The sequence below is a fragment of the Anomalospiza imberbis genome, chromosome 1 (genome assembly GCF_031753505.1).
Source record: "Anomalospiza imberbis isolate Cuckoo-Finch-1a 21T00152 chromosome 1, ASM3175350v1, whole genome shotgun sequence".
NCBI classification, from domain to species: Eukaryota; Metazoa; Chordata; class Aves; order Passeriformes; family Viduidae; genus Anomalospiza; species Anomalospiza imberbis.
Genome location: NC_089681.1, coordinates 104,560,329 through 104,574,704, shown reverse-complemented (window position 1 = coordinate 104,574,704; position 14,376 = coordinate 104,560,329). Strand labels below are relative to the sequence as shown.

At 40.1% G+C, this 14,376-nt stretch overlaps 1 protein-coding gene across 2 annotated transcripts; it reads left to right on the top strand.

Annotated features, from left to right (window-relative positions):
• Nucleotides 1-395: 395 nt before the first annotated feature.
• On the top strand, nt 396-4,944 carry LOC137481766 (probable G-protein coupled receptor 141). 2 transcript variants are annotated; one of them, XM_068203661.1, is made up of 2 exons: nt 396-1,248; nt 3,964-4,944. In XM_068203661.1, exon 2 carries the CDS (start codon nt 3,985-3,987, stop codon nt 4,852-4,854), a length of 870 nt encoding a protein of 289 aa, XP_068059762.1. In that variant the 5' UTR covers nt 396-1,248; nt 3,964-3,984; the 3' UTR covers nt 4,855-4,944. The 2 variants fall into 2 exon arrangements, with proteins under 2 accessions (XP_068059762.1, XP_068059757.1); XM_068203656.1 differs by lacking the exon at nt 396-1,248 and adding an exon at nt 2,428-2,621.
• The last annotated feature ends 9,432 nt before the right edge of the window (nt 4,945-14,376 follow it).

The following is a 14,376-nucleotide window of genomic DNA, read 5'->3' as shown; positions in this document are numbered from 1 at the left end:
AGTCACAAAAGACAGGAGAGTTTTATGGCTGTTCAAAGACAGAAAGCAGCTCTTGAAACCAAATGTGAAGCCTTGGCTGCTATTATACTAACCAGAAAATACAATATTTTTGTAGACTGATGCAGGGAACAGAGGACATCATGCAGACATGAAATGGAGAAGTTAGAGTTCTACAGAGGATCTAGTCCCTGCTTAGAGGAAGTCTGCTACACGCATGCATGGGCAGCAGCAGTGACACTTCCACAGAGATTCATCCCATCTCCAAACACACAACAGGCCTCATTTATCTTCTCTCAGCTGCTACTTCTTCTTCTGTTTAATTTTTCCATCTCAGTAACTGAAACTTCCACTCTTCTTCTTTGTCTTCTGTTTACCCCAGCGTTGAACCAGATATGCCCAGTCCCTTCCTTCCTCAAAATCTATTTGTAATTCTAGTCTTGACCTGGATCTCTGCTGTGTATAGATGCATTTCACTTTCAATCATTATTCTCACCACTGGTCAAAGCAAGCTATGTGCTGACTAAATTTTCTCTTGTGCTCAAATAACAAGCTAACCTAAAACTCAAGCTAGATTACAGGGCTGAGTTGCCTGATTTTTTAATTATTTTTTATTTATTTAACAGAAGAACGTGAAGACACAAGGTTAGCACACCGAACAGCATTAACATACAAATTTCAAGGAATGTTTCAAGGAAAAATAGACTAAGAGGTATGAAAACATCAGTGGAGAAGTTCAGTTTCTGACCTTCAGCAGTTTTGGTGCCAGCTAACAGCACTGTCCCCAAGGTGACAAGAGAATTATATTGTGCAACATTTTTGCTGGGTTTTGGCCTGACTTTACATCCAAAGAGCTCAGACTGGACTCAAGAAGGAAGCAGAGTGCACCAAGCTCCTGATCTCAGAGTCTGATTTGGCTCTGTCTGGAGTTCTGGCTGTCACAAAACAGCTACTTGAGGAATGCAATTTTTTCATGTCTCTTCTGATTTTATTATGTGGTGGTTCAAGGTTTATGGATTCCTTCAAGCTCTGTGGACAAGGCAGCAACTTTCCCTGCTTCACCCAGAGGCTGTGGCTGTAGTTTCATGATCATTCTAACACACGGAAACCATCAGTGTCTGACATTCAGACTGTTCACTACCTTCCTGTGCATTTCTGCAGACCCAGCTGATCATTTTGCCATCCAACCACCAAAACTACAGACAGCAGCCTATCCTTATGTGGGATTAGGTGATGCTGGAACCACAGCTGGTGAGTACCATTACCCAGGTAGCTGCCCTCTATCAGTGCTCTAATGGAACAATCACACGTTTCTTTTAGTCCAAGCCTACAAATATATGTAGCATACAAAATGGGCATCCCTGCTGCTCTGAATCCTGGTCTGAATGAAATCGTAACTGCTCTCTCAAAGCTTTCAGAGTTTATCCTGAGAATGTCTCACAGACTGCTGTTTCCGCATCCTTGCTCACCCTCACAGACTTTCCTGTTTCTCTTTCCAACTTTTTAATTTTTGAAGTATTGTATTTATTTAGTTCTGGTAGCTCTCTTTCACATCTTGTTCTTCCTAACTCTGTTCTTCGTAGGAGACATGCCTCTCAAAGGGAACCATCCTCTCATCCACAGCAGAAGGTGGCTGACTGATGGCAGGAGCAATGCTAGTTCAACCCTGCTGCAATATTGTTTGTATGTTATTGTTTGCTCACAAAACCTTATGTGTTGCCTATCACGTTTGAGTAGGGATGAGTCTAGAACTTTAGTTGAAAAATAAACAGGACTAACATTTTTCTGATTAATTTTTTGGCCAAGAATCCGCTTTTTAATTTCTCTACAAGAGATGTGACTCAAGGTCTTCCTCTTTTTAGTGGGCTGACATGTACCAATGATATGTTTAGGGGTCTGCATTCATGACTTTGGTTCAGGAATAATTTTCAAGGCCTGTTGGCTATGTCTTTTTTTAACAGCAGGAACTCTTAAGTTGCTTTTCATTTATGCCTACATCTTGTTTTATGTATAATATTTAAACTGTGAGAAATCACCTCTAATAACAGTCTAATAGCATATTAGAGTGAAATCCCCTGTTAACTCAGGTAAACATTTTGTTATTCTGGAATATTTAGCTTAATTATTAAACATAAAGCAAGTTCATGGGGAAAGTAGATGTATAAGGAAAAAATCCTTTGCTCAGGTGCACATTTCCTTCCTTGATCAGTGGCACTTCTCACTTGTTTAGCAGCAAAACCCGGTATCTTGCGGTAGTTGTATGGCTCAGGGAATCACTGCCTGCCTGAGTTTTAAGACTAACCAAATTGTGGTCAGAGGAAGTGCTGACCTGATCTGTTCTACATGTCCCAGCACAATGATAGTCTCTGCCAGCTCAGCAACTTTTCTGTGGTTCTCCCTGCATGATGAAAAAAAGCATTAGATGTCGCACATATGAGATTGCTACCACAGAGGAGCAAAAGGAAGGCTTGTTTCTTCCTGTGTGTGGGCTGAGAAAACTCTCAGTCCTTCTTGGTCAAAAAGGTCAAAGGCTGTCTTTTTCACTCTGCTTATGTATGCCAAATGCTACAGCTGCATGAAATGACACATTTCAGGGTGGAGTCACAAAAAGAAGAGATTATAAGGTAAAATTCAAATATTTTATTACTATAAATAGAAAAAACATAATCTATTTCAAAGTAATAGAAAATGCTGTCATTAAATTTTAATTATGCCATCCAGAACAACTAAGACTTGTATATTTTCAAAGCCAGTTTGAAATTAACAATATATGTTGGAAAATTAATTGGTTTGTAAAACTTCTGGTGTAGCAAAGTTTCTGGGAAATGTCTTGTACTTGTCTTGGGATTATTAAGCAGGTAAACAATTTTAAACATTTAAACGCTTTAAGGTCATGAATTTTAAAAGTGGGTGAACAGAAAGGTTTATATCAGTCTTGGTTTTCTAAAGATATTTTTCCTGATGCTTCATAAATAAAAAGTTTCTCCAAAAATGTTTTGCAGTTGCAGTCTATCACTTTACAGATGAGTGCAAAGAATCAAGAATTGCCAAGGAAAACAAGTTTACTGATTTCAAACTTCAAAGGAATCAGACAGAAAAGTTGCTGCTCTTTTAAGAGATAAATTTTTAGCTCTTACTTTATTCTTTCAAAATTCTAACGTAAGGATAAATTTCATTAGCAAAGTATCTATCTACTCCGTGAACTATCCCTGTATATTTGTACAGAAATCTGTATACAAGTCCGAATTTTGAGTTAAGTCTAAATAAGAATGCAGCTGTATGTGGCTATGTTCAACAAGTGCCAAAAGAATTATATCTTTCAGAAGATCATTCCTAAATTAATTTTCACCTTTTCGTCACTTTTCATAGTAGAGTAACTCAGGTGAAATTCTGTAGCAAAAAATACTTGCAGATGAAGCAAAAAGAAATTGAATTTTCATCTGCAGATGTTATTTTCAATTTGTTCCATGTATCTAGAAACAAGCCGTTGCTAACTATGTGTATTTTGTACCCATCCAGCAAGATGCTAAAAAGATGGATCAGTTGTCATCACAAAGTATCCATACATGATAGATACGACATTTTCATATTTCGGTGTTTTCCCACCTCCAATTTAAGCTTTATTATATGAATGCAGATAAAAGTTGCACAATTTACAAACAAACAGTGTCTTCGTTTTCACAAATGTCTGAATCTAGAGGCGAATAATTGAAAAAAAAATCCTAGAATGCAGTTTAGTTAATCAAAATCTCATTCATAATTATGTAAAATGTAGCTTTAACCCCAAGAGGCATGGGTTATTGCTGTCATATGTAGGATCACAACAGTTATAAGGCTGTAAGCTACACGGAGATAACGTAATTTCAGTTGCAATTCAGTAGTGTCTCTTTAGGAAACTGTGATATTCCAGTTAACAATAAAGAAAATAACAAAGAGAAATGTTTCTCTCCCATTTTTCTTTTTCAGTAATCTTCAAAAGAGGAGCTTATGAGGATGCTTAACAGCTGCATAACCCAACAGAACCATTCCTCCAATGACACAGTGCTGGACTCCTCAGAGAAACTCCACACTGTTCTGATCGTCCTGTACATCATCAACCTGGCTGGCGGCACCCTCGGGGTCATCATGATGTCCCAGCAGTTGTTTCAAAGGAGATCACAATCTGTGATGACCATTATAATCATCAGCCTCCTGGTGCTGCACAGCTTCATGCTCCTCAGCATCCCCTTCCGCCTCAGCTACTACATTTTGGGGGAGTGGAAATTTGGGAGGTTCGCCTGCAGGCTGGCGAGTGCCATCATCTACCTGCACATGTACGCCACCTTCGCCTTTTACGTGGCCATCATCATAGCCCGCCTCCTCCGCCTGGAGTTTCGGAAGTGCTACACCGCGGCCTGGGTGGGGGCTGTCTGGCTGCTGGGAGCGCTGGTGGTCACGCCTGTTCTCCTCTCCTACTACGGCACCTCGAAAACATACCGCTCCTCCGAGTGCTTCCAGTTCCACAGGGAGCTGAAGGAGGTTCACATGGTGATCGCCAACTACTGCCTGGTTGTGATTTTGGTGGCAGTGTGTGCTGTGCTCACTGGAATCCAGCTGACTGTGATCTACAGAGTAGCCATGAAATACTGGCCTGACATTAACTCTCACGTGGAATTCAGGGCTCAGGCAAAGAGTTTCTTCTTCATCTTGGTAACTTTAGTCTGCTTTATGCCTCATCATGTATTCAGAGTATATTACATTCAAAACTACGACCTTGATAAAGGCCATAAACTACTCCTGTACAATGAGGTTTTTTTAGCTTTAGCAACAATGTGCTGTCTGGATATGTTGTGCTTCATAACAGGAATAGCCCACTGAACGGTGAGCTACCAGGAAGTCCAGCTGCGGTGTGTCAATACTGGCTTTTGAGAGAAATAAAACTGTGTTGGGATTTTACTGAGCTAGGAAGACTGGAAGAGTTTATGGAAGACTAGGAAGAGTTTATGGCATGCCTCTATAGGTCACCAGCATTGTTTGGCTTTTGCAGGCCAATAAGATTCCTCTTTGACAAGCTACTCTTTTTTATCTTCTCCCTAGAAGGCAGGCACACTTGAGTCTTACTCTAGTCTTGACCTAAGAGTCATGCCCTGAAACTTCATTAAGATTTTCCTTAGCTGTTCTTCTCTAGCAATTACAGCACAAGTATCCATTCCTCTGTAATTTTTTCCTCAAAGTGTCTCAGTAACCACAATCCATTGTGGCCAGTAAGTTCTCTTCTCTGAAGGTCTAACTTCTTTTGGCAACTGTGATACTGAAGGGAAGAGCTGGAAAAAAGAAATTCCTTTTCAGGATATTTGTACCAGTGATTTTAGATAGCAAGGACATAATCTCTACTCAAATGAGAAGTATTCATAGAATCACAGAATGGGTCAGATTGGAAAAGACCACAGTGGGTCATCTGGTCCAACCTCCCTCTGTATAATTTATACAAAGTATATATTAAATTAAATTATGTGAAAGCTTATCACTATCACAACTTCATCTTTTCCTGTGTCATTCCAAATCCACAAGGAGCTCTGAATTATGTTGATTATATATTTAGAGTGAATGAGAGCAGAACAGGATTCAAAACTTCTGCCTTATGTCACTCTCCCATCAGGACTGGATTTGTTATCTCTTAGGTCCACTGTAGCCAAAAAAAGTTGCTGTTCTTCCATAACTGGATCTGGAATTCAGTTGAGGGGAAAGATGAGACCCTCTCCAGGACAAGGAAATGCTTTATTAGCCTTCAAAAACCTTTGATGTCTGGACACTTTCAGTTGTCTGTTGATTTATTATCAGATGCCATATTTTTTCCATTTACACATATAACAAAAGAGAACCAGAATAAACTTACTGAACAGTGCTTAATCAGTTCTGCAAAAGCTTGTGTATGTGTATACAAATTTGTTCTGAAGTATATCTTTTTCTCCATTAGATAGATTATATTCTGTGGGAATCACATCTGTTTTGGAAATCTCTGTTTTATCTTCATGATTTAAAAGTTCTTTTTAATGATTCATTCTTCCTGCTCTGCTCAGTGCAGAAGGTCTCTAACCCCTCTGTTGAAGGCCTCACAGTCATTTGCTGCATCCCAGCAGCTTGAAGCCAGATTTTTCACACCACAGACACCTAAGTCACACAAGGCTACACTTCTTCCTTCGCAGCCCTGTAAGTTCCCATCATTTTTAGTCTGGCAATCTTTGCTACAGAAAGTAGCAAAAAAGTAGATCCCTGGATTCAAACAGATTAAAGCTTGATTTGGGAGGATAATAAAGTACACTTACAAAGTAATGCTACTAACACCTCATGATGACATTTCTTTGAATGAAAAAACTTACACCTACTCTGTCAATCCTGAATAAACGTTTTTGCCTTGACATTTCCATAGAAAAAAATTGTTGAAAACTCCTATGGTTTCAGGTTCCTTTCTGCCTCTTTTAAAAAGTGTAAGGTGTCCAGAGTCCAGCAGCAAGTCCTGAAATCTGAAAATCCTGGTCTGATGGCTTCCTCTGGAGTTACCATGTCCACTCCTATTCAAAAAACAGTTTGATCAGCCCATGATTTTCAAAGGCAGCAGATAGAGCTAGAGTTTAGTATCACAGAGATGAAGTATAAAGGGAGAGATTTTAAAGTTGGGTCTACCAAAGTTTTTAGAAAAACTGGCAAAGTTGCAGGTGATGCAACAAGTACACTGTTTTTCCCTTACTGTACTCCTGGGGCTAAATAAAAAATGTGTTCCTTGAAGAAATGTCCTATGTCGCTGCCTATTCTCACTGACCAACATTTCCAAGGTGACCTGCCTGGTAAAGACCAGAGTCATCTGACCTTGCCTGTGAGTCTGCTGGTGATCTATCTGTCCACCATAATGGTGTGCAAGTATGGGGGAGAAAAAGGAAAATTACATCATGACCTCAGCCATTCAATCAATCATGCCTTAATGGCCTTGCCTGTGTACAGCCTGACATTTTTTACCTGCTGAAATAACCCTGACCCATTGACTTGACCTCCTGGTGTGATGCTGAAGCTGTGCTGCCCATCACAGCTGTCTGGTAGACACTGGCTGCTGGCTGGCACTGGGCCTGCTCTGCTTGCCCTGCCTGGGTGCCATGGGGCTGCATGCACCAGCACCAGCTCTGGGTGGGATGGAGTGAACTTGCACAGCACCAAGGCTTTCTCTCTTTCCCACTCGGCCCCACAGTGGGTAGGCTGTGGGCAGAAAAGATTGGGAGAGCAGATGTGTAGATCTCACTATGGTCCTCCTAATTCAGAGGATAATGGATTAAGCATTGATCTCAGTGTTGTTACATCTAAGACTCACATTAAAGTGATAGAGGGATACTCTATTCAATATCCAGTCCCCTGCTGAGATCTTTAAATGTACTTTAAAAATGAGTTAAAATAAAAAATGATAATTCTTCAGAAGGATAGTCTGAGAAATAAATTCTGAAGTGACAATAATATTGAGCTCAGATTGTAGGGTACTATTCCTTACTATGAATTATATAATGACATCCCTTGGAAGACAGTTAAAAATGCTGATTTGAATGCCGTTTGCAGGACCCAAGTAATTCTGGAGATAATTATAGACATTAATAATTGCTTTCACATCAAAGGATCATGTAAAATTGTAAGCCATTTAGTCACCCTATTAATTTTCAGTGTTATCCAATGAAGACTGGGAAAATCCTCAGACATTCTGGAGCAAAAAATATCAAACTGCTAAGAATATCTTCCACTGTTGTTCACTGCATGAAGTTCTGCATAAACAGAGCAGGCAAGCAGACCAAAAGCAAAATCCCATTTGTATCCCTGACTTCCTAAGTTAGTTTGATGGAAAGCTATAGGTGGTTCTTACCACACAAATGAGTGTGCTCATTGCTGTCACAGCTACACTGCTGCTACAGGTGGCCTGTTCCCACCTAACTAGAGCATATCCTTCTCAACAGTGCAGAGGGTGATACACAAGAGAGGTCTCTGGTTTTAATGAATATCTTCCTTTTGATACATCTGTTCCTTGAGCCTGCTCACAGAGAAAGGTCATATTGATGGCGTTGTCAGATTGACATGCCCCTCTCTGCAAACAAGCAGAAGGAACAGATGCATTAGGAGGAAACAAAGGCGCACTCCCACTCCCTTTTTTTTCTTCTTCTTCACTCAAGCAATGACACTCTTAACACCAATAGATATTGTCATATCTGTCTCTTTTTTTTTTTTTCTATGTCAACCCTAAACATAAAAACACACTACAGTCCTTGCCTTTTATCACATATATTCCAATTTGAGCTTTGAGTGCCACCATGAGCCACAGAGCAGCTATCTGGCATACGGAGCAGAACTACATGTGGTTTAAAATTATGAAAGAAATTAAAAATTGCTTTATCCATAAGCACATGGGTGAAAACATTGCAGAAAAGTTACAGGAGGGCAGCACTTGTTGCAATGATTGTTGCACAAAGAATTAATACCAGACAAAACTAAACCCAGAGAAATCATGAAAAAATAACTTTAAAAATATCAAAGCTACAAAAGACCATAAAAAAAACCCTACAATTTCTTCATGCCTTCTTTACTACACTGTTTTCAGCTGTCAATAAGGAGCCACATACTAAATCCATGATAAGTCAAGACCATGTGTTTTCACACAAAGTGGGTCACAGAAATTGTACAGAAACATCTTGTTCATCAGCCAACGATTTTCTGATTAGACTGACAATCAGAGAACAAGAGCCATTGCTCAGGAAGAGGATGCTGATCTTGTATCTGATGAAAGAATTGTAGCTTCTGATTCTCTTGGGACTGAGATGGCATCTCTGCCTGCAGGAGCTCTCCTGCTTCAAGGATTTGTATACAATCATTTATGGAAAACCACACAGGAGCACGGAGGTACATGTAGAAACACACCAGAGGATTTGCACACAGCAGAAGAGGGGAAATCTGGGCTCCAGAGGAAGTAATTTTCTTTCTGATGGGGGTTCTCAATGTCTCAGTGCTAGCAAAAGAATAGTGCTGGCAACAGCTGTCTGCTTTTATGTCCTGGCAGGCAAGGACAGAGATGATGAATGTAACAGAGGAAGGATGGCTGCAGGAGATAGACTAGAAGACATTGACTTGGATAATGATTCTTTCATTCATGAATTCTCACAAATATTTGGAAAGACTGATCTGTGCTTTCTAAGACACTGCATACTGCTGCATAGAACACCTTGTAAGTTCTAAAACTCCAAGGAAATAAATTGCATTAATCTATTGAGCAACAAAAAAAAAAAAAAACAAAAAACAAAAAAAAAAAAAAACACCAAAATACCCACCAAAAACCCCACTATGAAAAGGTAGAACCTTTCTATGATATTAAAAAATAGCATAAAATACATGCTACCTTATTTTCATACTGTGCTTGGCAGAAGTGTCAAACCCAGTGACATATCTTATACACCACAACAATTTACTCAAAGATGTGATAAAAAATGCTTCAGACATATTTTTTAATAAATCCGCTTCCTGTAGCAATTCTTCCTCTCTCATTTTCATATCCTCTATCTGTGGAAACCCCCTCTGAAATGTTGCAATATGGAAACCAGCAGGTGAAAAGTCTTCCTACTGGAAAAAAACTGTAAGGGGAATTTCCACAAGCTCCACATTTTATTTTTCCATTTGCATTATCATTCCAAGCCCCTTTCCAAAATTCAACCTAAGCAGGTGACTGCTTGTGTATCTTGGACGGAGCAAATGAAGAAACAAATTCGGAAAGAGGATTGTCCACAATGAGGAACACCAAGATGACTCATGGACTCATCTCCTGCTCCTGGTGTCTCTCTCATTGTCCTTTGACTCTGCTGTGAAAGCACAAAATGTCAGGGCACAGGCTGGTGGTGCCTGTCCTATAAAAGAGGCTGTGCAATATAAGTCACCAGGAACTTCCCTGCTTTAGCTCTACTGCTACTCTCTACAGTCACACTAAAAACATTCCTATCTGTAAGAAGGCACTTTTCTTTCCCCTAACCCATAGAACCTTTCAAAAGAGAAATAAATTTTCAGACAAATGGCACGTGAAAACTGCCAGTCTTTTTCATCTCAAATTTCCCTCTTCCCCTGACATTTTAACCGCTAACTCCCTGAGAAGATTAACATCAGGGGAACTTACTGCTGGATTAGTTAAAACCTTTTAAAATTTTAGGCTGATGAACAAAATATATCTGTGCAACTTATGTTCCACGTTTTGCTTTATAACCAATGATTATATCTAATGACTTACCATGTGTGTGTGTGGTTTAGCCCCAGCTGGCAACCAAGTACCACACAGCTGCTTTACCACCTTCTCCCCTTCTCTCCCCGTGGGATGGGGAGGTGAATTAGAAAAAAGGCAACATTTGTGGGTTAGGATAAACACAGTTTAATAATTAAAATATAATAATGTTACTAATAATGCTAATTATGATTATAAAAATTATAATTGTGATGAAAAGGAGAGAGAGACCAAGGGAGAGAGAGACATAAAACCCAAGAAAAACAAGTAATGCACAACACAATTGCTCACCACCTGCTGATCAGTGCCCAGCCTGTCCCCCAGCAGCAATCAGAGGGCTCCCAGCCAGCTCTCTCCAGTTTATGCACATACTGAGTATGGCAGTCTATGCTGTGGCATGTCCCTTTGGCCAGTTCAGGCCAGCTGTCCTGGCCATGCTCCCTCACAGCTTCTTGTGCACCTGGCAGAGAATGAGAAACTGAGAAGTCCTTGACTTAGGGTAAGGGTAAGCACTACTCAGCAACACCCAAAACAGTGTGTTATCAACATTATTTTCATCCCAAATTCAAAACACAGCACTGCCTTAGCTACTAAGAAGGAAATTAAATCTCTCCCAGCTGAAAATATGAATTTAGCATGTGGTTCTACAGAATACCTGAACGAAGAGCCCTTTGTAAGTAGTTCTTACCCCCTTTAAAGATGAGTGGTTTGGCATCATATGGCACATTGTTTATCTTCTCATTGTCTGTTTTCCTTTCCTTCTCATCTGTTTGGTGAAATACTCTTTTTTGTTTGTGGGTGAGAAAATTAACTTACTGAGCACCAGAAAGTTCAGTGTAATTTTTCCTGGTTTCTAGACTAACTTGAGCAGGTCTGTTACTGATTACGCTAATGCTTGATTTATTTGATTTGTTGCCAGCCAAGTTCTGGCAGGAGGAAGCTGGAGAGTATAAAGTTTGAGAACCATTGCCTTAAACCAAAGTTACAGTGTGATTACAATCACTTTTCAGATTTATACAGCTTTAAAGCTTATTTGGTTAACAAAAACTTTTACTAAACCTGGTGTCTGCCCACAGATGTGTCATCTGCAGTTTAAGAAGGTTCCTACGATGCAACCATCTCAACTCAAAAGCTTTGTTCTAAGATCCATATTGTATACATGGAATGGACATAGCCCTCTGACTCACAAGACAATCTCTGTGCCAAAGCAGAGGCTTTTGGTTGAAATACCTGAACAGCCTTGATGGTGAATTCCTCTGACAGCACACTCTGCATAAATATGAGAATAATTTAAAAAATAACAGCAGTATCTGCATATGAAGCATCAGAGCAAGATTAGAATCACATAGAGGAAGGAACTATTAGAGGTCTGCAAAACTGAGACAACAAAACCAACAAAATCTTAGGTTTTACAAAAGAGAAATGGCTCAATTGTAAAGTTTGGCCATTAAAATAAAACAATGCAAGGGAGAAAGGAAAAAGAAGGAATAGTGTAACTGATAAACAACTAGATACTTGTTTATTATTTAAAATGATGAAGAATTTAAGACCGAGCAAGAGAGAAATAGATAAAAAGATTACAAAAGAAAAGAAGCAGCTTAAAATGTGTCTCTGAAGTATGCTAACAAAATTCAAGGGACCGAAAATAGCCAACAAATGCTATCTGATAAATAAAGGTGGCTGAAAGATGAAACGTGTAGGACATATTAAAGACATTTTTAGGAGAGTCTTGGTAGACCAGAACCATGGATTGCCCTTGTAGGAGTGGAATTGCCCTCTGAAATCACCTCTGAAATCAGAATATCTCTATTTTTAAGCATAAGGATAATAAATTCCGTTAGTTTTCTTCTAGAATTTTTCTCCTACTAGCACTCACAGAGCTTGAAAAGGAATTCAATTAAAAAGGAATGCTGTCCTCTCATTATCAGATGGAATAAAATCTTTTTAATCAGATCTTGTCTGATCAGACAGAATAATAATCTGATAAGAAAGCAATACATCCTCTACACCTACTTCTGCAGTGGTGAGCTCCTCATGAAATTGCTCCTGGGAAAAAGCTGTCAGCTCACCTTTGTTCCTGCACACCCACACTGCATGAGCCAGCAGGGATCTGATCAAAGCATCCCAGGTTTTCTGCCGGCAGGTAACAGATGCTGAACCGTCTCCATGTGCTGACGTTTCCCTGAGCAGTTGCCATCAGATAAGGCTACAGCTGAGGTGGCATGGAGACACTTCCACCCCAGCAGTGTCACTGTAATCCAGATATGGAGCACAGTCCTGTGACTGGATACCTCTGCCTCGAGTGGATTGTGGTGCAGGAACAACTTGAGGAGCCAGGGAGGAGTAAGGAGGTGGTCTGATTCAAGCATCTAATAGGTTCTGGTTGTGCCAGTCATCAGGCTGTAAAGCCACAATCCTTGGACTTTAGAAACACTCTTCTGGCAGATAGCTAGGTAAGCTAGACCTTGGCTTGTTTTGCTGAGTTTGTAAGTTAGAAGAGAGTCCACAGGGCTTCCCACCTATAAAATCTACGCACAGCTGCAATCTGGCAAGTTTTGGATCACTGGCTCTTCCTGTAAAACCAGAATAAAATATCCCCCATTCCTTCCTACTAAGGGTAAGCCCCTGCCTTTGTTTTTTGGTGAGCTATATCCTTGCAGTAGGAGCATTTCACAAGGTGCTGCCAGCTGTGGGAATATGGGTGTATAAGCAGCTAGCAGAACCAACAAAACACATTTTCAGAGTGATAAATGAGACGGATTCTAGCCAGTCAGAAAAATATGTGAATGCATATAAAAAAATACGGTAAGACTTCAAGAAGTTGAAATATACTCTTAATCCATGTGGGAGCCTAAGAAACCCTTTCTACAAAGATTTAGAAGAGGCACTGGCAAAATATCTCAAATAGACCTGATAATGATGCAAGCACCCAGTTTGGAAATCATTAAACCACCATGTTAGCTGCTCTGGGGAATGCCTTCTGAAATCTGTATTAGCTTTCAGAGAAAATAACTCATTAACCTCCAAACTGAAGTGTAAGTGTGCCACACCACAATTCCATGAGAACATCCTGACACTCTGATGTATTGCTCTTAAAGGGGCTATGCTACTACATGTCCTCAGATAAACCAATGGGCACCATGAAAATGCAGATAAAAATAATTTTCAGGACTCTTAAAGGAATTAACAGTGCAGACTTCTTTACTGGATTAGTTTCACTCATCCCCATCCATTAGAGCTGTAAAGAACTCCTCCTCTTCTCTTGCCAAACTCTCGTGTTGTGTAACAGCACTACGAGTGTAGTTTGTTTCCAAGTGATATTGAGGAAGACTAACTCTATTAGGTATGGATATGTGCAGTACTGCTATCACAGTGCTCTGCCTTGCACAGCTCCAGGCTAGCTCAGTATGAGCCAAAGCCCAAGGAGCTCTAGCTGCATGGTTGTTCTGTTCCAGCAATGGGAAAAAGGGACAAGGAATGATCCATCCCCTATTCTGATGTGCTTAGCTTTTCCTGTCTAATGTTTAGACCTCTTCTTCCTGTCCATCAAAATGCCAGGACCCACCAGAGATTCTCTACATATGAAGGTGGTGTGTCTCAGAAATGATACATACATCTGGGAAGAAGTAAGGCAGGAGATGTCAGTAAATTACTTGCCTGGTGCCTGTACTGAGTTTGGAGAAGTTTTACCCATGGTGTGCTAATACACCAACCCCTCCCCACTGAATGTTCAGGGAAGGTAGACATTTTGCAAGACTGTTTTTCACTATGTCTAAAGCACAGGTGCAAGCTGGGTGTATTGGACCTCATGTCCTTTGCATCAGGAAGGAAGTGATCAGCAGGTCTGCATGGTAAGAGTGCTGGTGCCAGCAGAGACTAAATATCACAAAGTATTAACAGCACTTATATCACTGAAACATTTACCAGCAAGAACAAAATCACAATTTTCATCACCAAAAAAAAAATTATTTCATAACTTTCTGAGAGCTACAGAGAAATATCTACCATTAAATTCTTGGTAGGAACTGAAATGCCAGAGTTTCACACAGTAGCCCTGTCAGTCTTTGACTTTAGCTTCATGTTTTCATGTGGAGCAGCCTGCAGCTATGGAGCTA